We start from the raw sequence: 27,424 nt of genomic DNA on the forward strand, positions 1-27,424 counted from the left end.
AAAAAAAAAAAAAAAAGTCAAACTGCTAAGGAAAGAACTCATATTCTCCTACTTCTGAAAGGGGTATTATAAATAATGCAGTGTTGTATAAATACAGGCAGCCCTCTGCGGCTGGTAGCTTGTAATAACCCAGAGGTACCAATGTACCCATTTTGAAGATGAAAATCCTCACACCACAGCATTTCATGAATGAGACATTATTCTGCAAAATTGCCATAAGAAGCAGAAGTGCTTTTTTGAGGTCAGTCGGCTCCAAAGTGTATCGTCCTCCCACTTCCAGCCCTTACTCTTTGCAGGACATGTTTCCTCCACATATGTTTTTGTGGTTGGGATTGGAGTATGGACAGAAACACGGGAGTGGATGGGAAATGTGCCACGGCATTTATAGCCTAAACAATACCAGCGAAAACGGATTGGCTTCCCACCCTGCCCCAAACAGCACAAGCAATGGTTTGACTGAATTGAGTAATCTGGGCTTTCATTACTGACCCTTTTCCTCCTTATTTGTCTTATTTGTTTCTTCTTCTTCCCTCTGTGTTTTTGCTGCAGGGTTATTTATTTTTCTCCTTGCCCCTTTTATTTTCTTTTTTTTTCAAGCCTGCTTCTTCTTGTTGGGTTTTGTTTTTTTCTCTCCTCCTCTTGCCTCACCAATTATTTTCATTTCAAACCGGCATTTCCCACCAGATCAAAAGGAACTTTATCTGATCACATGTATTTGTTCATTTCTACTGTGCCCCAAGAAGAGGAGTCCTTTTGCTTTGCTGTCTTGTTTCCTTGGAAATGCGGGGCATGTGCTTCTAAACCACTGTGATGTGGCTGCTGACTTCCCAGGCCAGTAGAGACCTTCATTAAGTAGGCAATTGGCATATTCATCACCATTTGTTAATGAGTTAAGATAATCCTAAACCAGCTGAGTCTGGTGCGTGGAGCCATTCTGTGAGGTTTTACCAGGCAAATCTCTCAGCAGCACTGAAACCCGCGAAATCATTTGCAGAATCAGAGAATCTGCACCCGCCCGCGGGGAAGCGAGCGAGCACAAAGCGTCGGTGCGTGACAGCGACTGAGGGTGTCTCGGAGGAAGAAGGGACCAACGTCCGCAGCGTCATTCGAAGGTACTTCCCTGCATTGTGCAACTGCCAGGGGCTGTTGGGATAGGCGTTCTGGCAAAGCAGCAGTGCACACAGCCATGGGCTCCTTCCTCACCCTGAGCCCTGGCAGTCTGAGCTCACGCGGATGCTTGCACTTTGTGTGCTCCAAACGCTGCTGCAAATAAGGCTAAAAGGCAAGGCCGGGGAAAAAAGCGTGTGTAATATAGCCTGGGGCCTTGTGCCAAGAGTGATAAAATGCCTTACAAACACAGGTGACCTTGCCACAGCCCTGTCAAATTGGGCAAGATTAATATCCTTTGGTAGGGGGAAACTGAGGCACAGACTGGCTTTGCCTGTGGGACCAAGCTGCAGTCTGTGTGGCTGGTATCCCTGTGCCCAAGTGGCCTCAATTCCAAATGTCCTCAGTGCAGGGCAAAGAAAACACTGTTTTCTTACAAAACATCAGGATGAGTTATTTTTGGATCTCGATAAATTGTCTGTTTTCCAGCGCTATCATTCTTACCCTACCAGGGGAACATGACTGACCTAATTAGAGTCTAATTCCGACAGCACAAGACTCAACTTGTAAATACAAACTTTTAAAAAAAAAAATTTGGGTTATTTTTTATGTGTGTACAAGAGGATCTGACTAGGATAAACACCCCAGAGGTGGGGGGCAAGGAAGGAGCGGGGCAATTAGAGTCATCAGAGAAGATGAACTATGGAAAATTTGGGATGAAGCAGGGCAGATTTCCAGACTGATTTATGAGACTATGACTTAATCTGCCAGGAGACTCTATCCTCTGGGATTAAACCTCATGTAACTTGATGGAAATTAGGAAATGTTTTACCCCCCACCATGGAAAGGGCTGGCAGAGGAAGGATTCAGCATTTCAATCCTCCATCCAGCAAAAACCATCCAGGGTGATCGATGAGGACACTTCCACTGATCTGTAGCTGTCTCCACATCACAGAAGAAATCAAAGAAGCGAGAAGAAGATAGTTATTTTTAATGAAACCTGTTTCGTGAAACAAGCAAGGACTAATCCAACCGGCCAAATGCCTCACTTTAGTTGCTGTAAAAAAATCCTCCCGGTGAGGTTGAGTGAGAAGCCTCCAGCCCTACCTGCTTGGATTCTTGGGAGGGACTGTGCCCAGGCATGCTTGGGATGGTTTGCATCAGCACCCGCTGACAGGGAGCCCGTGACGCTGTGTGAATCACAACCCAAACAGCCCCTGGTCCGTACGTGGGGTGTGCCCGGAAAAAACGACCAGAGCCCAGATGCCAGGGACAGGAGCAATGGGCCAAACTGCCGTTGGGCAGTGATGCCGCTCTGACCGAGCAGAGATCCCGACTCTAAATAGCACCCGCCGGGCTCTATTTAACATGTGTCTTTGTGAGATAGGGTGGGCTTAGAAGTAGGGGGATTATGGTAGAAAGGGCTGTACATCATGTGTTTAAAGCTGATGTCTTCAGGGCCATGTCATTATTTTGGTTTTTCTTCTGGCTTGACTTCTGATTTGGATGAGGCTCAGCAGAAATTGAGGTCATTGCAAATATTGCAGTGCCACTTCACTTGCTGGAAAGTGCTGGCTGCTTCATCAAGTGAGCCTGAGCTACCAGCTGGGAGGTCTGAAAAGACAGTTCTTCTCTGGTACAATGCGAGACAGGCAAAGGAGAGGCTGTCCTTGAAGGAGCTGGTGTCCGAGTGTGCACAGCACTGCTCCCTCCGTGCTTTCTGTGATTGGCTTTATGCTGTAACACTGGCTGTAGCTTATAATTTTCCATCCTTGCTCAGAAATTATAAAAGAGTGAAAGGGAGATGGGTTTCAGCTGCCGACGCTTCAGCAGCATTCAGCAGCGGTGCTGGATGAAAGGAGCAATGTGGTGGTTTTGCTCTGCAGAGGTCTCAGAAATACCCAGGCATGAAGCACTGCGTGGTTTCGGGCTCGGTGAGCAGGCAGGCAGGAACCGGTGCCAGCCCTCGGTCATTCCCTGGCTGCTGGAGCTCTTTGAGGAAGTCGTACATCTGGTGCTTTCCCATTTAGTCCTTTCAAAAGGCTCATTTGAGAGCAAGGTTTGTAATGAAGAGCCAGAAATAAACAGCTCGTGATCCCATTTGTGGGACGAGAGGAACATAAGAAGAGAACTGTTCAAGATGGGACAATCGGTGAATAAAAGCCTGGTTTTAACCGGGCTGACATTTTGCTATGTCTATTAGAAGACCGTTGTGTGTTACAACATGACTTTTTCCATAGCGTGTGAAGGAAAGGAAAGTCTTTGAGTCTACGGTACAACAGCTGAAGAAAAAGCCTGAGATGGAGCAAAGCATGTGTCTCCTGGGGGTGGTCTTCTACCTGGTGGTCAGCATCCACGCAGGACTTTTCTCCCTTTGGCCTCCTTCAGTTCCACTGACCAGACAGTGGTAAAATCACCTCTCCTTTGCGGAGGACTGTGTAGTTTAATAGGTTTGTGTACCTGTCTCTCTGGGAGTTTTTACAAACACAAGGGGTTTTTGTTTTTGTTTGTCAGCCCCACTCCTCTGAAATTCCGCATGAAGTTTAATAACATCATCTACGCCCCATCAATTCAGTCGTCGTTTCCCCAGTTTCTCTAAGATGTATTGTTCCGTTTTTACAGCTGTGACACTACCAGTGACTGCAGCCAAATATCACAGCTCAAATCCCCTTCTGTTTGTGTTAACCATGGTGACCATCAGCTTTTCAATCTCCACCTATCTACTTTGCTTGGCCACCTGTCCCCTCTCCGCGCCAAGGAGCGCAGGGTGCTGACCGCAGTGGAAGGATGCTCTGTTCCTTGATGACAGTAACACAAACACAGGGAAAGCATCTGATGCATGAAAACCAAGCGCCCTGCCACTGCTGCGATAAGGAGCAGTAGATAGCGTGCAAGTTAATATTGAGCCAGGATTGTTGCTGGGGTGGGGTGGCAGGAACAAATACGCCAGGAGCCACCACAGTGCAACAGACCACATGGTGGCCAGCAGACAAGCATGGGACCACTACGGGAGACCCTGCCATGGTGGGAAGTGGAGGTCACACTGAGTAACCCCTCCTCTCCCCAGGGTATGAGAATACATAGTCTTTTTATAGCATTGTGCATAACCCCAGGGCTTCTGCAAGCTTCTTCAGACTTCTTGGGTTTTCTTATTAATGGGGAAAGCAATGGCACTGTGTTGGTGTCAGTTAGAAGGGTGATGTCAGAGGGGCTGAGGCCACTTCTGCTCATGACCCAGAGGAGAAGGCTCCTTTTGGACCACTCTGGGTCCTCCACAGGTACAGATCATTAATTAACCCTAGAGACATCACTAGGGCTGTAAACCATCTCTGTCTTCTAATATATAACCATGCCCGCAGCCCAGTGCATCGAAGAGGTCACTGGCCGCTGATGTGACTCTTACCGATGGGGTTTAACAGCTCTCAGAGACATTTCCTATTAAACAAGTTATTACCCGAAATGGGAGAGGGGGGAGAAGAAGTGACAATTTTGTGAAACAGGTGAAATTAGAAGAAGCATTGATGTCAGCTCACTGCTGCTGCTGCTGCTATTTTTCACTTGGTTTAGCCCATCTGCTGCCCGAGCATGGTGGGGAGCAGTCTTTGCTCCCCCTTTCCATACCACAAGAGGTTTTTCTTGAGTCATCAGCCTTGGACAGACAAGAGCTGTGTCGCCTAAACTTGAGCAACTTTCTCCTTTTCTCTTAGACAAGTTGCTGGGATGCTGCAGCAGTCTCACCTGCAGCGCTGCTGTGTGGTTTGCTTGCCCACAATGCTAAAACCCTCGAAATGTTGCCAGGAGAGATGATGTGGAGAGCCTTCCCCTCTGCTTGACCCCTCCTGGGTGCTGTTTCAGTGATACTCACATTAAAAAAATATTCTCTGTAATACCATTGCATTTGGTCCAAAAGGCTGCGTAAGTATAAAAGCATCACTTTAATACATTCAATTTGTATAAAATTATGCAACAATGAACGTTCAGGATTGCCCACCTGCAGCTCTGAGCTGCAGTAGCAATTTTGGCTGCGGGGTGGACTTTTTACCAGCTATGATATTCCAAAATCTGTGGAGCTAGGGAGACAGCAGCACTCCAAGAGACATGCAAAAAAAAGAGAAAAAATCTCTGGTGCATAAGGAGTTTGCAGAAGTTCCCCAGCCACACGCGCACCCCATGGCTGTGGCTGCCATCAGGGATGCTGCAGGGCCAAGCGGCAGCAGCCATACGCGGTAACATCCCCGCCACCAGCCTGCATCTCCTCGGAGCTCACCGCTTCGTCACCGTAGGGTCATGGGGAGGTTAGCAGAGCGTGTCGCTGCCGGGAAGTGCTCCTGATGTGAAATGGGTCAGGGTGATGTGTCACTGTCCCCCCTGCCCAGCTGTGTGATGGAGCACTGAAAGGTTCAATAGGGCTCTGCACCCCATTTTCTCCTTAGTGTCACCTCTTGATCAGTAGATTGCTCCTGCTTAAAACTGCTTTGGACAAACGAGCAGGCTCCTGGCATGTGTTCTTTCCTTGTTCTCCTCTGAAGTTTGGCTTTGCCTCAGTTTCTGTCTGAAGAGAGGAGAAAATACTGACCCACGAACCCGCTTCCTGCTGCCAAATGGCCATGGCTGTTAGCAGAGCTTATTGAGAAACCAAAGGGTTTGTGCAGGGGAAGAAATACAGCTAATCCCAGCTGGCGAGCCGCTGCCCCAGCACCTCCAGCCTCTCATCACTGTTCTTGATGGCCCTCTGGCATGGGATGCTGCAAGGGGGAGAACCAGCCTGTGGATGCAACAACAAGGGATAACTCCCAGGGTGTGACCACTTCAAGGTGTCTTTTGAGGGGGAGACCCCATAAAATGGAGACTAAGGTTCGTGCCACAGCATGCTGCCGGAGTTCAGCTCTTCAGAGCAGCCTGGGCAAGCAGGAATCAGGCATGCACCTCCTCCCTAAACTGGTTAATTGATTACCGCCAGCCAGTGATTGTGTGAATCACTGTGAAGCTGGGCACATCTGAGATGTTGTCCTACCAAAAACAGCAGCACTGCCACCCGGCTCTGCCACATGGGTGTGGAGGTGACCTCTGGACTCACTGGTGGCTTGATGTGTTTTATGAGGCAAAATAAATATTTGGGCAGGGGCAAAAAAATACTGCTGGCCTGTGGGCACGGCCGCGTGTGATCTGCCTGCACTGACTGGCAGGTGATTGCAGAAGCACTTGGGTTTCTTCAAGGCTGAGTGTGCCAAAGGCACAACCACGATGCCTGGTGCTAGGGAGCGTGGTGTGCGCGTGGGTCCCTCAGCTGCGTCTGGTTCCCTCCTGGCCGTGTGAGTCTACTGGTGGCCTCAGGGGACACAGAGAAGGGGACCGCACTGGACAGCACAGAGGAGACTCGTGGCCCTTCCTGGTGTGATGGGGACAAAGGAGACCATGTCCTGATCCATCCCCACAGCCACCCACTGGCACGGGGAGTTTGCACACGCTGTAAGTAAACTGGCCGGAGGCTGCACTGCACGCAGGGTGTAATGCACCTTCCCTCCCTCTCCAGCAGAAAGCAGCAGGTCCCGTGGGTGTTCTGGGGGGGCCGCTGAGCTGCCTACAGCCAAATATCAAAAGTCATCTTGTGCAACCTGGGGCAAAAGGGAAAGGGGAACCCAGCCCTAAATGCTGTGGCTGGGGAGCGCCGGTGCTGGCTGACCTCCTTGCGAGCGCAGTGCTCACCATGCCAGCAGATGGCTGCGTCCTCAGCACCTCCTGCCCACGTGCCCATGCCCTGGCAGCTTCCTGGGGCTCGAGGCGCTGGCAGCAAAGCCACCGATCTGGTGGGACACCAGGCAGAGCTCCCATCGGCTGGGGTGTGAGCAAGGTTGTGCCGTCACAGGACCCAGTGCTTTTCCCCACTGAGCCTGAGGTCCAGAGGGCTCTGCCTGAGGATAACAGAGCCCTTTCAGCCTGGGCAAGTGTTTCCTGGCAGGTTTGTCTCCTCCAGCCCCTTCCTCCTGAACCCTAAATAAAATGGTAAATGGGGATGGGAGGCACAAGGGAAGGTATATCTGCACAGCCAGAAATCCGGCAGGAGACGGAGGAGGGGAGTGGGGGGAAGGACAGCAGCAGTTCCTTGGCCCTCCTGATTATACCCCTCAGTAAAAGCGATGAAGCCAGCAAAAGCAAAACTGGACAGGCTAAGGGGGAGCAAGTCTGGTTCAGCATCACTGCTGCTGCAGGAACAGCCAGGGCCCCCCTCAGCCCCACGTGAAGCTCGTGGCTGTCAGGAGAGAGGCAGGTGGAAGAAGTTAAGGCAGCCGGCAAACTTTGCTACCTTTTCCTCTTGTAAAAACTGTCGTCTCAGCAGTTTCCAATCTCTAGATTTGTGGGGCTGGGCATCTTGTTGGCAGCCCAATCCAGGGAGAAAACTGCCCAAGGGTTAGAGTTTGAGCAACCCAGCAAACAAGACATCTCCTCCCCTGTCATGTGAGCTGGCTGTGCCTAAAGGCCAGGGGGAAAAGGTTCATAAACAGAGGCTGTGGCTTCACAGGAGATAAACGCTCTCAGGGCAGGCTGGGAGACACAATGGATCTCTTGCCAAACTTTTCTTTTGTCACTTGGCTGCTCCTCATCATCTTCCTTAGCCTTCTGGTCCTGTAAGTAGAGGCTGGTCCCCCAGGGTGACAGGGAGGAGCAGAACCCTGTGCCTGCAGCTGGGGAGGGGGTTGAGGCCATCATCCTTGGAATGAAGTGCCCAAGTTCATGAATTAGTGTTAAAAACTCATCCTCAGTTTTCCTGGAGTACCTTTGGGGCAGAGCCAGGGCTCATAAAGGGGGGCTGCAGGGCTCCCCGTGCCCTCCCTGCGCCAGCTGGAGGGGAAGGAGGGAGCTGGGCTGGGGGGGGAGGGAAGCAGAAGGGAACTTCTTGACTTTCTTGCTTTTCTCAGCAGATCCAAAAGGAAAAGTAACTTCCACATTTGTAACCGCAGCGAGCTCTTGTTGGCTGCAAAGGCGACAGGGTGTCCTTGGGCTCTGCAGGCTGGGAGCAGGGCAGTGGGTGATGTCTGTGTCTGCCTGTGCCAGCAGAAGCCCCCACTTAAATAGTTATGTTGGCAAAATTGCCCTTTTTGCTGATGTCGCTCAGGGGAGCTGTAGTGAGCTATACGGGCAAAAACTTAATTTTGCTGTTGTAATTTATGTCCCTGCAAGGCTGCTGTGCTACTGTGGCTCTACCTGAGCATTGCAGCAGGGCTTTGCAAAGCCAGACACAGGGGCAGGTCTCAGCTGGAGAACCTCATCCCTCTGAGACCTCTCCCCAGTCCCCTGAGCGACAGCTGTCTTATGGGGGGAACTGCATGAGGCCCCCAGGCATGGCCGATGTGCCCAGCGAGCACAGCGAGTTTGCCAAGGCTGGGCTGCAGCTCCTTTCAGCCCTTGTACCAAAATGTACCCCAAATTATCTCAGACCCCGAGTAATCCTGCACTTGCTGCAGGAAGAGAGTATCCTCAGCAGGGCTGCTGCTCCATGATGTCAGCTTTCTCTGGGTAGCAGGAACAAGTTGTTGAAGCTGTTCACTGCGCTCAGTATGAATAATCTTCTCTTTTTCATTGCATAAATGCATCTCACATGCTTTTTGCTTGGCAGCTATGGGATATGGCCTTTCCAGACCTTCAAGAAGCTGGGCATTCCCGGCCCACGGCCTCTGCCATTTTTGGGAACTTTCCTGGCGTACCGGCATGTAAGTACTGGCAGCTGTTGTTCCATATCTGCCTTAGATTCTTACTTGTAGCTGGTGTTGTTTTTTCCATCCTTTGGGCATCTCTTTCCTCTGCCCTTGATTCAGTCGGATGGAAATGATGCTTTCAGGTAGGAAGCTCTTTGGACACACAGAGAACACAAAAATTCAGGTTGGCCTGGATGAGGCGTGCTGTGTTTTTCAACTGCTTTGTAGTTTAAGTTATTAGTTTCTCCCTGGATTTCTACCTGCTCCCCAGCAGCTGAAGTACTGTTGGAAACAAACAAACAAAAAATATTGGACATATGCCTCAGACTTCTAATTTCTGAGACCTGCATGGTTCTTTCTGCTTTTTGTCATGCCTGTGAACAGGCTGAACTAACCCCAGCAATGCCCCATCCAGCCACTTGCTGTTGGGCCAGCCTGAGACTAAGCCAAGACAAATAGATTTCTAAATAAAAAAAAGATATTATCAAGTTACCCAACATTACCAAACAACTAGGTAGTAGCTGGTCCCAGGTACCTGACTGCAAATGGAGAACAAAATGCATTAGCTTCAGCAAAAAAGGTGTTTTACCTTGCGTTTGCTGGGTTTACAGCATGCACACGGTCTCTTACTAATGGTTTAGTTGATGCATGGTGAGTGTTATGTGTCCCATAAGTTTTATCCTTACATGTACTATCAGTTAAAACCTTAAAGGAAACAAAGCAAAACAAAACAAGCCATCATCACTCTGGTTCAGTAACTGCAGTGGAAAATCTCATGAGGACAAGACAATCGCAGCTCTAACTCTTTGAGCTGAAGGTGAAAGGACACCCCGGGATCTAGCCCTGCCTGCTGACTCTGCTCATGCTCGAACTGTGCACCCTGTCAGACCTTCTCTTCCTTACATTTTTAGCTCAGGTTGGCTAGTGGAAGTTGAAAGTTTTTTGGTTTTTTCTTTCTGCTCTATTTTTTCCCTCCAGCACAAGTGTCCCCTAAGTGTCTACGCAACTCTTTTGAGCTGCCATGCACCCCCCAACCTCTGCTGCTTGCAGTGGGTCTGTGGGATGCACCGCTCTGCCAGCTGTGACCGGCTTTCATCGCTCTTCACTGGCAAACTGTTCGTTTCTCCTTTCTTCTTTTGCAGGGAGTCCTGAATTTCGATCAGCTATGCTTTGAAAAGTATGGCAAAATCTGGGGGTGAGTTTCATTCTGCAGAACAAAACTGCCTGTTTGGGGTGCTCCGTGGCCCCAAAATAGAATGGGAAAAGGTATGTTGCTACCGTGTCTCAGCACTGTAATTCCAGCAGTGACGGCTTGGGAAAATCCAGGTTCACCACCGAGAAAGTCTTCCAGCCATCTCTCCAGGGCTTCTCTCCTGCTGGGACTGCAGTACAGCGTGAGGGCTGGGATGGCGGTGGCCAGTTTGGAGGGTCGTTTGTTTGCCTAAGCTTTGAAAATAACCTCCACTGCTCGGTGTCAAACTGAGCCTTGTGCCTTTGAAGCTGCTCTTCTGTCTGTCTGGAGCAGAAAGCAAGCTGCAGGCTGCCACAGTGTTTTTCATCTCGGTCTGGGCTTTTCCCAGAGCTGGGGCAGGAGTTACCTTTCAACCAGCCCCCCACTCCCTGCACAGCGCTGGTTTTGTGCAGGGGCCTCTTATCGTGCTTCTACTGAGAACCTCTCAAACCGAAGCAAAACTGTGCAAAAAAAAAAAATCCTGGGAGGCTTCAGGAAACCTAGCACATTTTTTCGACAGATTAAATGTTCTCAAGCCTCTTGAAGATGGCAGCTTCCCTCGGCTGTGGCCCAAGGCTCCCTGCCCTTTAGCTCACACCACAGCTTTTAAGTTTTTCTGTCTCTGTTGATTGGAAAATGGAGGAGACAGATGAGTTTTTCCCCTCTCGTTGCCTCATAGGCCAGGCAGGGAAATCTCTTTACCCCACAGGTGGGCTGTTCGGTGTGGATTTATTGACTCCAGCTACCAATTGCAGCAGCAGAGCTCTGACAGCCCAAGTGCGGCGGATCAGTGTCGTGGCACAAGCCGCCTTTTATCTAAACCCACACTGCTTTGGCAACCCTTCATACCACAGACCATTCCTAGAAACGCTCATGCTGTCTGTGTTTGGCACCTTCTTTCCCTTTCTCCTGTTTTACTACATAATAAAACAGCTTCAGCCTCATCCCTTCGGCTGTTTTGTCAGAGGGGACCCAGCTGGCCCAGACCCTTTGGGCTCCAGCAGTCGGTGCGCATGGCTCTGGCCGCAGACAAAGCAGGCTGCTGGCGCTCCAGCTGACCATGAGCGAGGGACTGACCGTGGGTTTCTCTTGGCTTAGGATTTTTGATGGCAGGCAGCCTGTGCTGGCTGTTTTGGACCCCGTCCTCATCAAAAACATCCTGGTGAAAGAGTGCTATACCATTTTCACCAATCGCCGGGTAGGTATCTGGTTCCATGCTTTGCTCTCTGCTCCAGAGCACATGCAGCAAGAAGGAAAGAGTTTCTCCTTGGTTTCTTTATCCTTCTCTGAGCCCTTCAGCAAGTAGTTGTCCTCCATTGTGCAGCGGTTTATTGGTGGTACCAACAACAGAACTCTGCTAGGGGGGGTATAGAGGCCACTCTGGCTTGGACATCAGCCTGGATGTACCCTGGGCTGATGTCTTTATGACTCTTACATTATTGTTTCCATTTCTGTTTGAGGTAGAGCTGGTACAACTTCAGAGGCCACCTCAACACTCTGTGGTGGGGTCTTCTTTTGCATCTCTGTCATGTGGAAGGGGGCTGGAGACCTCCACCCATCTCCCTGTATAACCATGTCCTTTCTGCTGTAACATTCTCCCTGTGCAGAACTTCGGTCTCAACGGGATCCTGGAGTCAGCCCTCTTCAACGCTGAAGATGAGACGTGGAAAAGGATTCGTACTGTGCTGTCCCCAACCTTCACCAGCGGGAAGCTGAAGGAGGTAAAGCAGAGGCCACTGGTGCTTTGCATCAATAACCGGAGGAGGACTAGGCCGTTCCTGAGTGCAGAGCTTCCCCTCAAATTGGGAAGCCACCCCTTTCGTTAAGACCACACCCATCAGCACCCACATCCACCAGCACCTGCACTGTGGGATGCAGTTTGGCACCACAGTGGCTCTCTGTCACCATGGGAGGGGGCCAGGAGAAGGGTGTGGGGGGTGAAATGGCACACATGGTGTTGCAAGCTGAAGCCATTGGCCCTACGATCTGTGTTTTCTTCTTGCTGAGCACATCGCTCAGACTGTGGGTGCCCATTTTCCACACGCTCGGGAGCCATGGTCACTCCCAGCTGGAGTGGATGCTCAGCTGGAATAGGAGCTGCGTGTGGATTTTGGGAGGAGAATGTTGCTCAATCAGTCAGATGAGCTCTGTGGACTGATGATTAAGATGAGAGAAAGCAACGTCTGAGGCCTGGAAATGACACCTTCCCCTTGCCTGCCCTTCCTCCACGTGCCCAAGACTTGGCATGTCGCCGATGGCAGCGTGGAGCTGCCCAGCCTTGTCTGGGGGAGATGCAAGAGTCAACAGCGCCTTCTGCTTCGGTTTGCATTTCAGGTGTTCCCTATCATTAATCACTATGGTGAAAAACTAGTGAAAAACATTGAGAAGAAAGTGGCTAATGATGAGTTCGTGGCCATGAAGGAGTGAGTACCTGTGTGGGGCTGACAGGCAGGGGTTTGTATGGTGTGTTCAGCTTTGGAGAGCCTTTTCCATGCTGTGGCATAGATTCTTTGCCAACTCTGGAGGCAAACTCCATAGCGGTCATGGGCATGGTGTGTTCCTCAGCGGTGGGCTTGCTGTGCTCTGCTCTGCTCAAACGCAGTAGCTGTGCCATGTTCCCCATTTCATTTTACTGGGGATGCACTTTGATGAAGGAGTAGGGCCCATTCCAGAAGCCCTTCAAGATGTGGTATTTTTGGATGTCATTTAAATCTCTTTTACAGATGGAAATCAGGAATCAGTCTTTGTTACCCTGGAGTGCAGTTCAGTGCTTTCCAACTACAGCCTAGGATTTTGGCACTGAGAAAAATTGGGAGATGAACGCAACTGGGGAAATTTGTGAGAATATAGTGATGGTTACTGCCAAATCAGGACAGGACCTACTATGTTAGGACTCTGCACTGAGTCCTTGATTAAAAGAGATTCCCCTTCTCAAGGATTGTTTGTACATGGGCTCTTACTCACTAACTCAGGTTGGGTTCCTCCCATTCACTCTCTTTTCTTCTCTACCTAGCATTTTTGGAGCCTACAGCATGGACGTGGTGGCCAGCACTTCCTTCAGTGTGAATATTGACTCCATGAGCAACCCCAATGACCCCTTTGTCACCAACATTAAGAAATTTCTCAAATTCAGTTTCCTAGACCCCAAGTTCATATTCTTAGGTATGACACACCTCATCTCATACAGCCCTGAATTGATGTTGGAGGTGGTGACCACCTGCGTTTCCTGGTAGTCCCCTTAGTAGCTTTGAGTCCTCTGTGCCATATGGAAGATGCTCAGCACTTTGCAGGATTAGCTTTACCCTAACAAGATCAGCAGAAATATTTCCTGAGGGAAACCACAGTCAAGGTTTGTATAGCCCATGTGGCTCTTTGCAGCATCCTCCCACAAGCAGAGACATGATGGAGAGCTGCTCTGTCACAGAGAGCTACACTTGGGGTGGCATTGTGGCTATGTAGTGACACAGAGAGGAAATTCTCAGGTGTTATTGAACGCCAGCCATTGTTAGGTAAAAAGAGAACTGAAGGCAAGAAAAAGCAAATTTTTGGGTCAGGATCCAGATTACCTCTCTCCTTTCTATGCTTTGTGCCAGTTTTGAGTTTCTTGGACCCTTTGAGCTAAACTGTGTTGTTCTTTTCTCTCCTTTTAGTGCTGTTTCCCTTCGTTATCCCAGTGCTGGAAAGGATGAATGTCTCTCTCTTACCCTCAGAGGTCACGAACTTTTTCAGCAGCGTCTTCCTAAAAATGAAGAAGGAACGGGAAAAGGGCGGCAGCACGGTAAGTCCTGCCCAGGTGGCCTCTTCTCTTCACTGTGCTGTCCTTCTGAGTGCAGAGGGACCTGGTGGTGTCTTCAGAAGCCGTAGTTTATGGTCAACTCTGCATACCAACTCCCAGCTCAACAAACCTGGGGAGGGCCAGTAACACGCCCTGCCTGAAATTCCACGTGGAGAAAGTATCTGTGTTCGTAGAGGGTCTCCAGCCTGGCCCCCAGCGTACAGCGAAGCTGTGAGCCCACCGCTGGGGCTGGGAATGGAGCGGGTGTCTCAGCAAGGATTTTGGTTTGCCTCCTCCCCACTCCCATCTGCTCTGACCGCCTCTGTCTCTCCCCAGGACCGGGTGGATTTCCTGCAGCTCATGGTTGACTCGCAGAGCTCACATGACAGCTCCAAGTCTGCCGAGACCAACCTGTACAAATGTATGTCCTGAGATCTGTCCTCCTCTCGGCAGAAAGTGTGGTGGTGCCTCAGGCAGCTGAAGGAAGTAGGAGAGGATTTCAGTCATAATCCTGCAGGAGATCCAAGGTCTCAGTAGTGGGGCTGTAATGATACACTTATCAACCAAATTTAATTTTATCCCATTTCCTGGGATAAATCCTGGGGTCTGTTTGTGCAACAAAGAGCAAACATAGTGAATATCTCCTTATTCCCGTTTCTTATTTTATCTTCTCTGAAGGCCAGCTACGTTGGCTGTATTTCTTAAAGCATACAAAGCACAGATGCTGCATGTACCTTGCTCATCTGTGAGCTCATCTCTGTTCCTCATCCTAGGTAAACTGTTAGATTTAGAAAATAACAGCTCAGCCAAGGCATAGCCCCAGTCTACCAACCTCAATCAAGGCAGGATGCTTATAAACTGCTGAGGTGCCAGGGCGGTGTTTGTACGACACCCTGCACTGCAGGCTGCACCCCAGCAGTGCTCGGATGCTACAGCAGCGCCAGCGTTAAACCCTCTGTTGTCCTTATGGCCACTGCCCCATCATGCTCAGAGCTGCTAACGCCTCAGCAGCATGAGGCTCATGGCAGAGGAGCTGCTGGACATCTCTTCATCACTACCTTTTCCTGGCACGTGCCCCTTTGTTTTTTTTCTTGGTTGTTTTTGTCGGGTTTTTTTGGCTCAGAGCACCATCCCAGAAGACAGCAGAGACTTTCTGAGTCAGGCTTAGGCTGCACACACTTTGATTCTGCTCTTAAAGAAACCAACTGATGTTGACGGCAGTTTTCTGGCCGCACAGCGGTGCCAGATGCCCCGTTGTGGTACTAGAGGGTTAGCAGCGGTTTAGTTATGATCAGCATTACCTAGACTGATGGGTGGGATCCTGAATTCCCAAGGGTTAACGACCATAGTTTTCAGCTTCTTTCATGTGCTTCTCTGCTTCTTTTCAGCATTAAGTGATGAGGAGATTCTGGCCCAAGCTCTTATCTTCGTCTTCGCCGGTTACGAGACCAGCAGCTCCACTCTCAGTTACATATCATATAACCTGGCCACCCACCCTGACGTGCAGCAGCGACTGCAGGAGGAGATCGATGCGAACCTGCCCAACAAGGTAAAGGAGGGTGGGGAGATGCTGGGGTTCATCCCGCCTGTGCCTTGGAGACCCTGAGCCAAAAGCCAGGCTGGAAACAACACGGAGTGGAGGAGGTGCGAGCACTGAGCTCCCCTTCCCCTGGTCTCCCACACCTGAAGGGGAGGCATGGAGGTGGTGCTGGGGATTGACATGTTCACATGTTCACAGCCATCCTGACTCCTCTTCCCAGGCTGCTCCCATGTACAACACCATCATGCAGATGGAGTACCTCGATATGGTGGTGAACGAATCCCTCAGGCTCTTCCCCCCCGTGGGCCGGATTGAGAGGGTCTGCAAAAAGACAGTAGAGCTCAACAGTGTGACTATCCCAAAGGGCATGGTGGTCCTGATCCCCGCCTATGTGCTGCATCGTGACCCGGGATACTGGCCGGAGCCGGAGGAGTTCAGGCCTGAGAGGTGAGGGCTGGAGGGGGGGAATAGCTGCACACTCACCCTTGGCCCTGGGAGTGGAAATGGCAGCACAAGTGGGGAATGCATGATTATAACATTTAAATTAGGCATTTATCATTGTCTGACATCTAGTCCCAGCATTACCGTGAGGGGAGTTTTATGATCTACATCCATAAACTGTGCATGGAATTTAATTAACTGCATTGAAGGGAACGACAGTGAGAGCAGCTCCCAGCAGCTGTAACACTGAGGGGTTTATGGGCAGATATTAAAACCAGAACCATTGGGTGACTGGCACAATGCCGTGCAAATCAGCAGTGGAAGGGCAAAGACAGGGAGGAAATAAAACTTAATTTTTCAACTCAAGTCATGAAACAATCCTTGCTTAGGAGTCTCTGTCGGACCCTGTGAAATGAGGCAATAGCCCACAGCAGACCTGGGGGGCCCTGGACCTGCTGGGCTTCAGGTGGCCACGAAGATGCTGAGGGCTGGTCCAGAGAGAGCAGGACCAGATCTGTGCCCTAGCACCAGGGGTTGCAGTACCCCAGGGAGCTAACCCCGCTGTGGGGATGTGACGACCTTTAGAACAAAACATGGCAGCAGTATCAGGCAGAAGTTAGGGAGGGAGATGGGTGCTGCTGAAATCACCTATGGACCTCTATGGTCACCTGGGGTCGAATGCAGAAGGAACCACACAAATAAGGGTACTCTGGCAATGGGCAGGGTACACCAGTTGCTCCAGTAGCTGCATGCTTACGCCAGCTGACAAACCAGGCATGGATAGCTGGACAGGAGCTCTGTAGGGATCACTTGTCTTGCTGGGAGTTCATCAGAGGCATGTGCTGGTGTCTCAGTAGCAAGACACTTCGTGGCTGACTTAGCGTGGCAGAGGTTTGTACCTGGACCTCATGCACCAGGCATGAAAAGCTTTCTGACATGAAAACTACCTGATCACTAAGAAGTGTGACTGAAAATGCTCAGCGACAAATTTCTCTGTGAAGCTGATTGTTCTTCCCTGTTTTTCATGATGAGGAGAGGAATGGCTGGCATGTCTCAAAAGCAACCCTGCCTTTAGTCACGCAGGGGGAGAACGTCTTTGTGTTCGCTCAGTCCTTTGATCTAAAGGGAAGACGTGAAGCTGTAGACCTGTGTGGTTTAGGGTTTGAAATCTGGGTTCAGTTTTTGAGCTGAGAGGGAGTTCTGAGAAAGGAGTCATTATGAAATGCATTAGCATATTGCAGGTATTCCCTGTTCACCTGATGCACCTGGAGAGGCACAACCAACTCCAAGCAGCAGGATAAAAGCAGGAGCATAATGTATCTATTGAGACAGAAATAAGGGGCTTAGCTGGGTTTGTCTAACACGCATAGAAACACAAAAAGCTTTTGCTTTCCTAGACCCCTCATCGCTGCAGACCTGCAAGCTGACACATGCTGGAACAGCAGCTCTTTCTAACTTTTTTTCCTGGTTGTAATCAGGTTCAGCAAAGAGAGCAAAGTGTCTATTGACCCCTACACCTTCCTGCCGTTTGGGGCTGGCCCCAGGAACTGCATAGGAATGAGGTTTGCTCTCCTCATGGTGAAAGTTGCTGTGGTCGTCCTGTTGCAAAACTTCTCATTCAGAACCTGCAAAGACACTCCGGTGAGGATATGGGATGTGTTTCATTATCTGCCCTTTAGTCCCACTGATACGGTCCTGTGCACATCTCAGGACAAGCAGGGAACTTCCTCTCATGCACATTAAATTCCTCTTTTCCCCGAGGAGTGCAGAGACTTCAGGACTGCTGAACCTTGTCTGCAGACTTGGCTTTTACTACTTCACGCAGAGATCGGGGAGAAAGATTTCACTGTGGATTAGAGTGGCATATGGGAATAACTGTATTTAAATCTCCTCAGTTAATTTAAATGGTTCACCACAAGTTACTGATATATTTTTCTAAGCCTCTACAGAAGCAATTTTAATGTTGGAATACGTCAGGCTGAAATCCCTGCAGTCCTCTGCTTCTCTCTGGAGGCACCGAAGCTCTAGGAGGTGCTTGTTCCCCTGTGCTGCATGGCCAGGCTGCTTTGGCCTGGCTTAGGAAGACCCTGCTCCAGAGAGCAGGGAGGATATATCCCCCCAGCCACCCCAAAGCTCTGCTTTGCAGCACAGGCATGGCTGCTCTCTGTGAGAGATCCCAAGGCACCGAAATTCATCTCCTGTGGGCCACCAGGCAGCCTCAGAAGGGTGACAATTTCCAAGCAAGCACAATCTGAGCTAAATTTGAATTGGCGACCTGCTCCCCCTTTGAGGTTGTGCAGGATCCCAGCAGGCTTTGGCTTTGCCCAGGATCCCAGTGAACGTGACATGCGGTACTGGTGGGACAGACCCCGCAAGCTGGGGCTGTCTGACCCGAAGTCAGTGCCATGGCTGTGGGAAATTCCACGTTAATCAGGCCCTCCCGAAAACACGGCAGCTCCTGGTCGCTCACAGGCGGGTAGCACTGTGGTTGGTGCTGGTTTCCAGCCCCCACCCGGCTTTCTGCACTGACGGCTGCAAAAAGGAGGTGGCACTAATGCATTTCGTTCACGAGGAGAGCTGGAGAAATCAGAGCAAAGGGGGCAGCAAGTGTATTCAAAGGACATTTGTTGTAAGAAACGGAAAAACCCTTATTAAATTATTACTTGGCACAGGTGCTCAGCTGGAAATCTCTGCAGATTCAGATTGCAACTCAACTAGTAACCTGGAGGTGAAAGACTGTAATAGTCCATTAACAATGCAGTGACCTATCCACCCTCCCCCAAGTCTAATGACATTTTTCTAGTCCTCTGCAATCCATAAAATTGATTCTTTTTATAACTGCCTTTAATTAAAAGGAGGCAAGTTAAATATGTATTGTATTATTGGTGCCCATAGGTTTATGGGGCTCTTTCAGCCCTTCTTTCTACAGAAGATGTCATGTACATCAGATCAGAGCAGGAGGGAAAAATCTGTGCTTGAACATCCCTTTGGAATATGGATATGGAAGTTGCAGCCTCCTCTCACTCCTCCGCTGATGGCACATTGGGCTCTGAGCCACATTGCTTAAATTTCCTGAAACAAAGCTTACTGGGATACAAGGATTTTAATGTAGCTTGTCGGGCGGGGGGTGTACCAGCCTTGTCCTGACGGGGAGAAGGAGGGCTGGAATACCAGCAGCATCAAATCGATGGAGGAGACCTGGTAAAACACTCTTCCCTCCCTTGCACAATGACTCCCTCCAACACCTGCTTTCAATGTCCTTTTTATTGAGATTTCCAGCATACCCCATGGGAGCCCTGCGCTTTTCGGTGTGAGGATGCTTTTTCTTTGGTACTCAGTCTGAGCAGCAATCTGAGTTTCATTCTTGCTGGCGAGCTTACTGCTCCTCCAGCTCCCATTACGATCTAGCTCCCCTTAGCGCTGACACTCTTCAGCATTAAACAAAACGGTACTGCGTGCCCCTCCTTAGCTGCAACTCTCCGGATCGATTTTGGCTGCTTTTCCCTCCAGTGTAGTCTGTTGGTCAGTGCACCAAGCTCTTCTGATCATACCATGCAAAAGTCAGGATTCACTAACCAGTTTATTCAAGAGCTGAGGGCTATGAAACCACAGCTTGTGGGTGTTTTGCACAAGCAACAGTGATAGCTATATGTACACCCGTAAGTTAGGAAATGCATTGAAAACAAGGGGTGACCGAGATGTATGTGGGCTGTAGGGGTCCTGTCGGTGTCATGACTGTATATTTTCCCAGCTGACATGGCAATTTTTTGTGGGTTTTTTTTTTTCCTCCTGCTCAAGATCCCTCTGGTTCTGGATACAAAAGGTATCATGCAACCGAAGAAGCCCATCATCCTGAAGATGGTCCCCAGAGCCCACACTGACCTGGAGAAGTGAAGGAAGCAGGAAGAGCTCAGAGACTTTTGTTTGATGATGCCTCCCCTAACTCTGGAGAGGAGACCCAGACTGATGTGTGTGCTGTCGCATCGTCAGTGGTGTGACCCCCCCCACTTCACAACAGGGCATTAGGGATTTGGCTCAGCATAATTACATGAGCATTATCCTAAAGAACACGAGCCGCAGATCCTGCTGTCCCTGATCACGATAGGCATTTTGCAAGACCATTTGCACTCAAGTTATTTGGGCATTTTTTTCTCTCCCTCTGAAGAGGCACTTTTCTAAGCAATTTGATTCCAGACACTGTCAGTCTCTTCTGGCAGTGTAATTTAAATCAAGATAGGGAGAGCAAATTGCACATAGTTAAGTAATGCTACCATTGCTCCTGTTCCTACTGCCTGCTGGGTGACTCTCTCTGTCTTCTGGTTTTATTCTCCTGGGAATGCAGAGTTGTCCAGGACTATTTCCTCAGCTGTGCGCTATGACCCTAACAAGTGTTAAAATGGTCACATCCTTGCAGGAATGAACGCCTGCAGCAAAGTTTCTGATGATGATTTATTTAGATTTTCTTATGATTTTCGATGGCTTTTGCGTGATTTAGAGTGCAGATGAGTTAACTGGAGGAGCTCAGAGACAAGCAGTTACCCCCAATGGCTGGAGATTTACAGAGTGGGAGAGAAGTGCCCCGCATGTGTTTCTGGGTTGTTTGCTTATTTTACCACAGGCTGCAGCCACCTCCCGTAGAAGGGACTGTCAACACAGCCACCATCTATACTGCTGTCAGGACACTTTTTAGTCTCTGATTGATATTAGGCAATTTTAAGACCAACTTAACTGGATTAAAGGTGCAGGCTGCAGCACTAAGAGCCTTCAGATGCCCTGAAGAACCCTGATCTGGAAGGAAGGTGTTGCCTTTGGCTATTGAGAGCTGGAGAGTCCTGCTAGACTTTGGCATTTTTGTAGATTCTAGAAGACCCGTATGCTCACATTTCACGTTATTCCTCCAGAAACTGGTACTGGAGGGCTAACTGCAATAAAAAGCCTGCTCCCTTCTTCTGTAACTGATGCCAGTCTCCACTCTTTTCTCCGTACACAAGTGAATCCACGTGTAGGTCTCATAAGCCATTGGCCAGACAACGATGTGGTCCCATCACCTCTCCCAGCTGGGCTCCCTGACTTTGACAGGATCCTCAAAGGATCCTCAAAAATCAGTGCCACAGAGTGGAGATAGTTCTCTTTTGCCGTTCTTTCTTCCACTGTCACCTTCTAGCACCACAAATAACTGCGGGTGCGGGTCTTGCTAGTTTCAGCTAAGCGTTTGTCCTTCCATTAGAGGGCTTTGATCCCAGCATCTGCTCCATGCTGCAGACCAGCTCACCTCATACAGGGTTTGAAGTGTTCTCCATGCTCTCCTGAACAGCTCATGCATCTGCTTTGCTTGTACCCTTCCACAGGAGGATGTCTTCTGCTTCCAAGCTGTCAAATTTTGGCACTGGGTGAAATACTTGCATGTGCATACATCCAGCCCAGTCACTACCGTATGCTATTTGGACTCCTGGGAGATGAAAACCCATTATATCCTGAATTAATGCCTATGTGTATCAACAATAGTAAGAGCCGCTTCTGGAAATGCAAAGTTTAAGATTCAACAGTCCAAAATAAATGGCTGAGCAGAGCTGTTGATGGTGTGAAGTGATTCCTATTGCAAAATTGGGCTTAAGAACTTTGCTCACTACATAGCAGTCTTTATATTTCCTTTATATTCTTTTATATAGAGTTAGATGTATTATATGTGTGTTATTATTTAGTCTTTTTATACTTTCTTGCTATATATTGTAGGAATTGAGTAGAAAACCCCGGAAGAGACATAATAACCTTTCTGCAGCCGATTAAATTCCCCACTGAAAGACACCCTTGACTGGAAGTGTAGGGGAAGAGTAAGAGTTCAGGCTGCTCCTCTAGAGTCACCAATGAACTGGGTGAGAGGGTTAGAAAATTCCTGCAGCTCAGGCAGCCCCGGCTTCCCCTTCTGCCTTCACATCCTGCAGCACTGCAGCTCCCTTCTGCCACCAACGTACAGAAGTGACAATTCATCTTCCTTTTCAGCTGTTATTGTCCCCTTTTCTAAAGCTGTAGCACTGTATTTGACGGTGATGGTACATCTCAGGGGAGAATGACAAAATATAGAAGCAGTCAGACCCCTGGAGAACAAACAGCCGAGAAGTGCCTGCACTGTCACAGCAGTTCATAAAAAGGGGCATGGAAAATCCTCAGGTCTCTGCCTTGAGAAGTAACCGAGAAGATGAGGGTGACAGTGTCACACACAGTGTCACAGGTCAGGGATGAATTAATAACCTTGCTGGAGCGAAGGCCACAGCTTGCCTGATGGCAGCGAGGGAAGGGGTTCCTCGCCTGTGTTGGAATTAAGCACTCACGCACAAATGTCAACACTACGGAAAACATCCTTCAGGATAATCTCTCTCACAAAACTGCTTAACATTTTGGCAATGTACAGTTCACTTGCAGGTGTCAAAGGATCTCAGCCTCTCTCATCTCTGTTCAAAAGCATCTTCATCTGCCAGTACCCAGCGCTGATGGAACAGGCGAGCGGGCGGCTGTGACGGGCACCACCGACGTACCCACGGAGAGACCAGCCAGGGAATGCACGGCAGTGCTTGATCTCCTGGCACCTGCGTGGGGTTCTGGCAAGGGACAAAACCATGTCGAGGTGTGCCAGATCTCATCTTCATTTTGCTGAATTCAGTTATGCTTGAGAGCCAAAGGTGCACACCTCCGCTGGGCCGGGGCGGGGGGGTTGGGGGGGGGGGGGCGGTGTTTGCCATCAGTTTGGCTTTGTGGAGTGGCTGGGTGGGACCTTGCCATGGGGAATTGCTCAGCGCTGTGAGCTTTGCAGCAGGCACAGGGCATGGGACACTGTTTCTTGGCTTTATTCTAGACTGAGCAGCTATCTGGGGGTTGTTCTATGGTAACCCTCTCTGGTCCGATTTCTAGAGTTAATGAGCGTGCACCACTCCCCCCAGAGCCAGAGGGAAAAAAAGCTGTGCTCTTCAACAGCTGTGTGCCTCAGTTTACCTGCATGTAAAATCTGTTTAAAAGCTATTTATAGTTAGGCAATAGTGAACTTTGGCATGCATCCACCTTATACCATGCTTCGAGCCAGATCACAGCAAGGTCACAAAGTGAGCAAAGGGGTTTCCTTTTGGAGTAGTCTAAATGTGCTTTAGGAGCTCATCTAACTTGTTGCAGCTGCTGACAGCTTGAAGCGAGTCCTCTAATCCCCCTAAAAAATATATAGGATGAATATAAGGCCCTCAGCATCAGCTCCTTTGCACATCCCCCTCCTATAGCACAGCACTGCTTCCTAATGCAAACATAGCAGCAGCTCCTTCTGTAAGGATAGCCCACCATCAAGTTACATCATTCAGATCTGGCCCCATTCACTTGTGCTTTAATTATTTAGGCTTGTTTCAAGCAAGAGCACCCACTTGCACTTAACATGGTGCTCACTCGTTGCAGTGATATCGCTGCCGGGCTTGACGTAAGCTCGAGCTCTTTGCTGGCTCTCAGTCCTCTCCCATCGCTGTGCAAGCTGGTGAGAGGAGGGTCCCTGGGCCAGTCCTGGGAAGAATGGCTGTGCCTGCCACAATTTGCAAGACACTTAGAGCTTTCCTGACCCTGACCCAGGCTTGCATAGAGGTTGTCCATATTATTGCTGCTGGTGCTTTACTGGACCCACTGCTGAAGAGAGACAGGCCTCCAGACACCCTTATTGAATGCTCGATTCGGTTAAAATCGATGAAATAATCAGCCCACAGAGTCCGCTCAAAGGTCAGGAAGCAGTGATTTTCTCCTGCAGCAGCTTTGGTCCTGTGCTTTTGCTTTAGTGTGAGGATTGCAAGCAAAAGCACTTCAGTGGGTAAGTTATAAAAGTGTTATGACTGCTGGTATTAAGCTGACAGGCTAATGTAACAAGTGCATAACAAGGTCTCCTAAAATAGAGAGGTAAATTCTTTGCAGCGCTCATTTCCTGGACAACTCAAAAAACGAGCTGGTGATGGACACGGCACTGGCTGGGCTGGAGTCCTGAAAGACAAAATGCAGAAGAGTCTCAAAGAGGAGCCCAGCAGCATGGAGGAGGTAGAGGATGCCAGGTGAAGGGGGTGCTGGACCACAGGAACAGGACCAGGTGGGGACAACCCCTTTTTCTCACCCCATTCCACCTGACAGCCCCAGATTTCACACACACACGGCTGCTCCCCATTTGCCTGTCACACAGGGATGGGTCCGTGGCTCCTCAGTCCCACGTGTGCCAGCAGCAGTCATCTGCAGAGTCAAAGGACACAGCAATGGAAGGACCCATCTTTACTTTCTAATCGCTCCGGCACACATACACTACCAGCTGGACACACGACATACCGTGAACTGAATTTGCAGAAACACTTTGATCTTTCGTTTTTAAGCCCAGTGACTCAATCCCCCACAGAGCTAAGGTAAACGGCTGTGATGCTTCTTCGGCGGATTCAAGTTTTCAAGTCTAACAGCAGTCATTTAACCACGCTTTTAAAGTTCATATCATTTGAATGTCATATGTCAAACTGATGCTACTTCCACTGAAGGCAAATAGATGTTTATTCCCCTCGCAGCTGGCCAGCAGTCTGACATTCATTATTGAATCCTTGCAGCTGCCAGGGTTTGAGGCTACCTGTAGGAGTGTGTCTGTCAAAGCCTCCCACCTCTTAAGGGTTATTCTCTGTAATATCAGCTCATATGTTTTAGTTCAGGCTCATTTTACAGCTGCCATAGGACTGCAGTTGGTTTTTCCCTGACATCTGGGCAAGGTCAGGCACTGGGTTTTGCCCATTCCCTCCAAAATTATGTTGTTACCTCATTTTTCATGGCTCCTCCTGGGTTCAGACTCGCTGTCACTGTGCGCCAGCCCCCAAGTGATGTGAATGTTTCTCTGCTTGGTCTTAAATGGCTGTGGGCAGCAGCCAGCCCACAGGACCACGGTGCTGGTGGCCCAGCCGCAGCACCTTGATGCCGCTCTAGCCCTCCCTGGGGCCAGCACTGCAAATTCTGTTTCTGGGGAGTAAGTTCATGCATGAAATACGTGATATTTTGTAGCTTACTGGGCATTAAAATGTTCAACCGGCAGCAGAGGAGTTTACAGAAGAAAAAAAAAGACAACAGAGATGATCAGATTAGTTTGCATTTGAACGTTGCCCTGAATGTCACAGAGCAATTTACACCTGTACGAAGTCTGCAGAGTTATATTGAATCAGACCTGGAGCATTTTACAGCCACTTTGCATGAACATAAATGATAACATAAGGTGCAAAGGAAACAGCCAGCCGGACAATTACAGAGCATCTTCACACGCCTTATTAATCCTCATTACAGCCCTCTGTGCTGAGGCTCAGCATCCTCCCTTCTCTGACAAGGGCCAGTGAGGCTGTGGAGACAATTTAGCCACGTGCCAAACGTGCGGTGTCTGGCTGCTGGTATCAACATGCCCTTGGTCCTGGGGAGCTGGATGCTCCTTGCCAGTGATGCATCTTGCTAAATTACAGTGATGGGAATCTCAGCTGCCCCTCCTGTCCTACCAGGCTTCTGAGAAATATGTGATGTTATGCTCAACAATATGTCTGTCTTTTTGAATTGGTGTTTTGTGGGGTTTTTTTTCCCTAAAGCTTACCTTCATAGGTATCTCAGGAACAGGGGGGGGGAAGGTGATGTTCATCTGAAAGACCACAAGCCCAGTTCCTTGCCTGTGCGGTTACGCCCATGAAACAGGTCTGGGTGCTGTGTGTGCGTGCAGGGTCGTGAGCCTCGAGACACAAGGAAATGGGCTAAAACAGGATTATTCAGCCACTCTCGGAGTGAGAGGCTAGAAGCGCTGCCAGCACGTGTCTGAGCTGTGCCTGTGCACTCAGGTTAATGACCCAATACAGAGCTGCCAGCATCGCTCTGTATCTACAGTAACATTTCACGAGCGGTACGATTGTTTGCTGTAGCTCTCACATTTATGTCTGATGTTGAAACTCCTTAGAAGAGAGCAGCTACCCAGGGTTTCTCAGCAGTGCCAGAACTCTCACCTGTTTCCCACACGGAGCCTCCTCCTTCCAAGCTGGTAGACCTGAACTTTTCCCGCTGAAGATGACAAGAAAGACATGGTGAGTGTTGAGCTATGCAGGCATGAGACAGCCTGAAGAGTCAGACCAGTGGTACACAGTTGGGAGATTGCCTGTCTAATGTTCTTTCTGGGAATCTTATTAATGTTATCTTATTATTTCATAATAGATATAACCCATGTGGTAGTGCTGGCAGGCTGTAATTGGGCCTTGCCAGGGAATTACTCATATTTTTCATTCTTGAAGGAATGAAGAGCATATTCGGTTATGCTAACGACCTCATTTGTGTGGATTCCATTCACTTGATATGTCTCGCTCATGAACTATTACAGCGAGAGTGATGATTTCTTAGCCAAAGTAAACGTCGAGGTGTCTCAAAGCAGATGCTCTCCTCTCCAGATGCTGAACGGATTCCTCTGCCGTGTTTGCCTCTCCTCCAGCAGCTGCAGACTCGCCCAAAGGTGTTCTTTTTGCACAACGTGTTTTGCTGATGGTGAGGTACATCTTTCCCTCTCAGTGTCTTGGGGTACTGTGAGAGACGTAGAGCTCTTTGAAACAGGGCAGGGGAAGTATTTGCTATCTCTTGCTGCTCTATAAATCCTTTCTGCCTATTTAGTCACCCTTGTTTGGGCCTTGGGCCTTTTGGGTGGCTTGTAAAACATTACAAGAAGTTGAGTGTCTATCCAAGTTCTTAGCTGAGGGGTTTTTTAACTCTCCACAGGGTATAAATGATAGTTTCAGCCATGGAGAACCTTCCTCTCCATATTTACAATTACTCTTCTTTGTGCACATATCAAAGCACAAGCCACATATCCTCGTCAATAAAAGCCCTTTCTAATTCTTTTTTATCCTCCCCAGGGGACCCCTTAGAGCCCTGTGGAACCTCGAGCAGCCCTTTAATTCCTCCTGCTTTGGTCCTTGCCACTGCTTGGGGCCTGTTGTTGTAGCAGCTACGCCGGCTGTGAAAAATGCTGCTCCTTAATCGAGCCGAGCGGTGGCGGCTGAAAGACACAAAGCGTTACCTGCCCATGGGGACCCAGCGCGCCACCCGCTTCTGCAGCGTTAGCAAAAATGTTTCCATGCATTTGTTTGTAAAACGTCTTTATCCAGCCAGGAGAAATGTCCCTTGAAGTGATCTAACCAAATAAATAAATAACAGTCAAAGACAATGCGGGGGGGGGGCGGGGGGAAGGGGAAGTTTCTAGAGGGAAATAAGTGATGGATTGGAAGAGATTTGAGGCTGTTGTGTCGTACAACTCGGTGCGCAATGTGACAGGCAAGAGTCCTCGCTGTGCTGCATCCTGGCACCTTCCATTTTAAATGAAGTCCTGAAAAATGCTGATTTAAAAGGGTTTAAGAAACAGAATAAAACAGCCTGATGTACACTGTGGACATTAGATCTTTTTTCATAATATATCTGCTGGTAGCCGTATCAAAATAAAGCTCCTCGGCCAAGGTGCAGGAGGGATGCCTGAGCTACCAGAGGTTTTTCAGTGCGTTCAGGCACACATCTGAGCAAAGAGAGGAATTATTTTACTTTTTACATATAATAATAACAAAGAGCAGGAATCTTGACCTGGAATTTGTCTT

At 49.3% G+C, this 27,424-nt stretch overlaps 1 protein-coding gene across 1 annotated transcript; it reads left to right on the plus strand.

The window, feature by feature from the left end:
* Positions 1-7,573: 7,573 nt before the first annotated feature.
* LOC130148526 (cytochrome P450 3A29-like) lies at positions 7,574-20,743 on the plus strand. Its single transcript, XM_056337226.1, has 13 exons — positions 7,574-7,733; positions 8,723-8,816; positions 9,944-9,996; positions 11,131-11,230; positions 11,640-11,753; positions 12,367-12,455; positions 13,046-13,194; positions 13,683-13,810; positions 14,144-14,228; positions 15,196-15,356; positions 15,568-15,794; positions 17,267-17,429; positions 19,587-20,743. The coding sequence occupies exons 1-13, from the start codon at positions 7,663-7,665 to the stop codon at positions 19,680-19,682; spliced, it is 1,530 nt and encodes a 509-aa protein (XP_056193201.1). The 5' UTR covers positions 7,574-7,662; the 3' UTR covers positions 19,683-20,743.
* Positions 20,744-27,424: the final 6,681 nt, after the last annotated feature.

Source organism: Falco biarmicus, chromosome 4 (genome assembly GCF_023638135.1).
Source record: "Falco biarmicus isolate bFalBia1 chromosome 4, bFalBia1.pri, whole genome shotgun sequence".
Taxonomy (NCBI): Eukaryota; Metazoa; Chordata; class Aves; order Falconiformes; family Falconidae; genus Falco; species Falco biarmicus.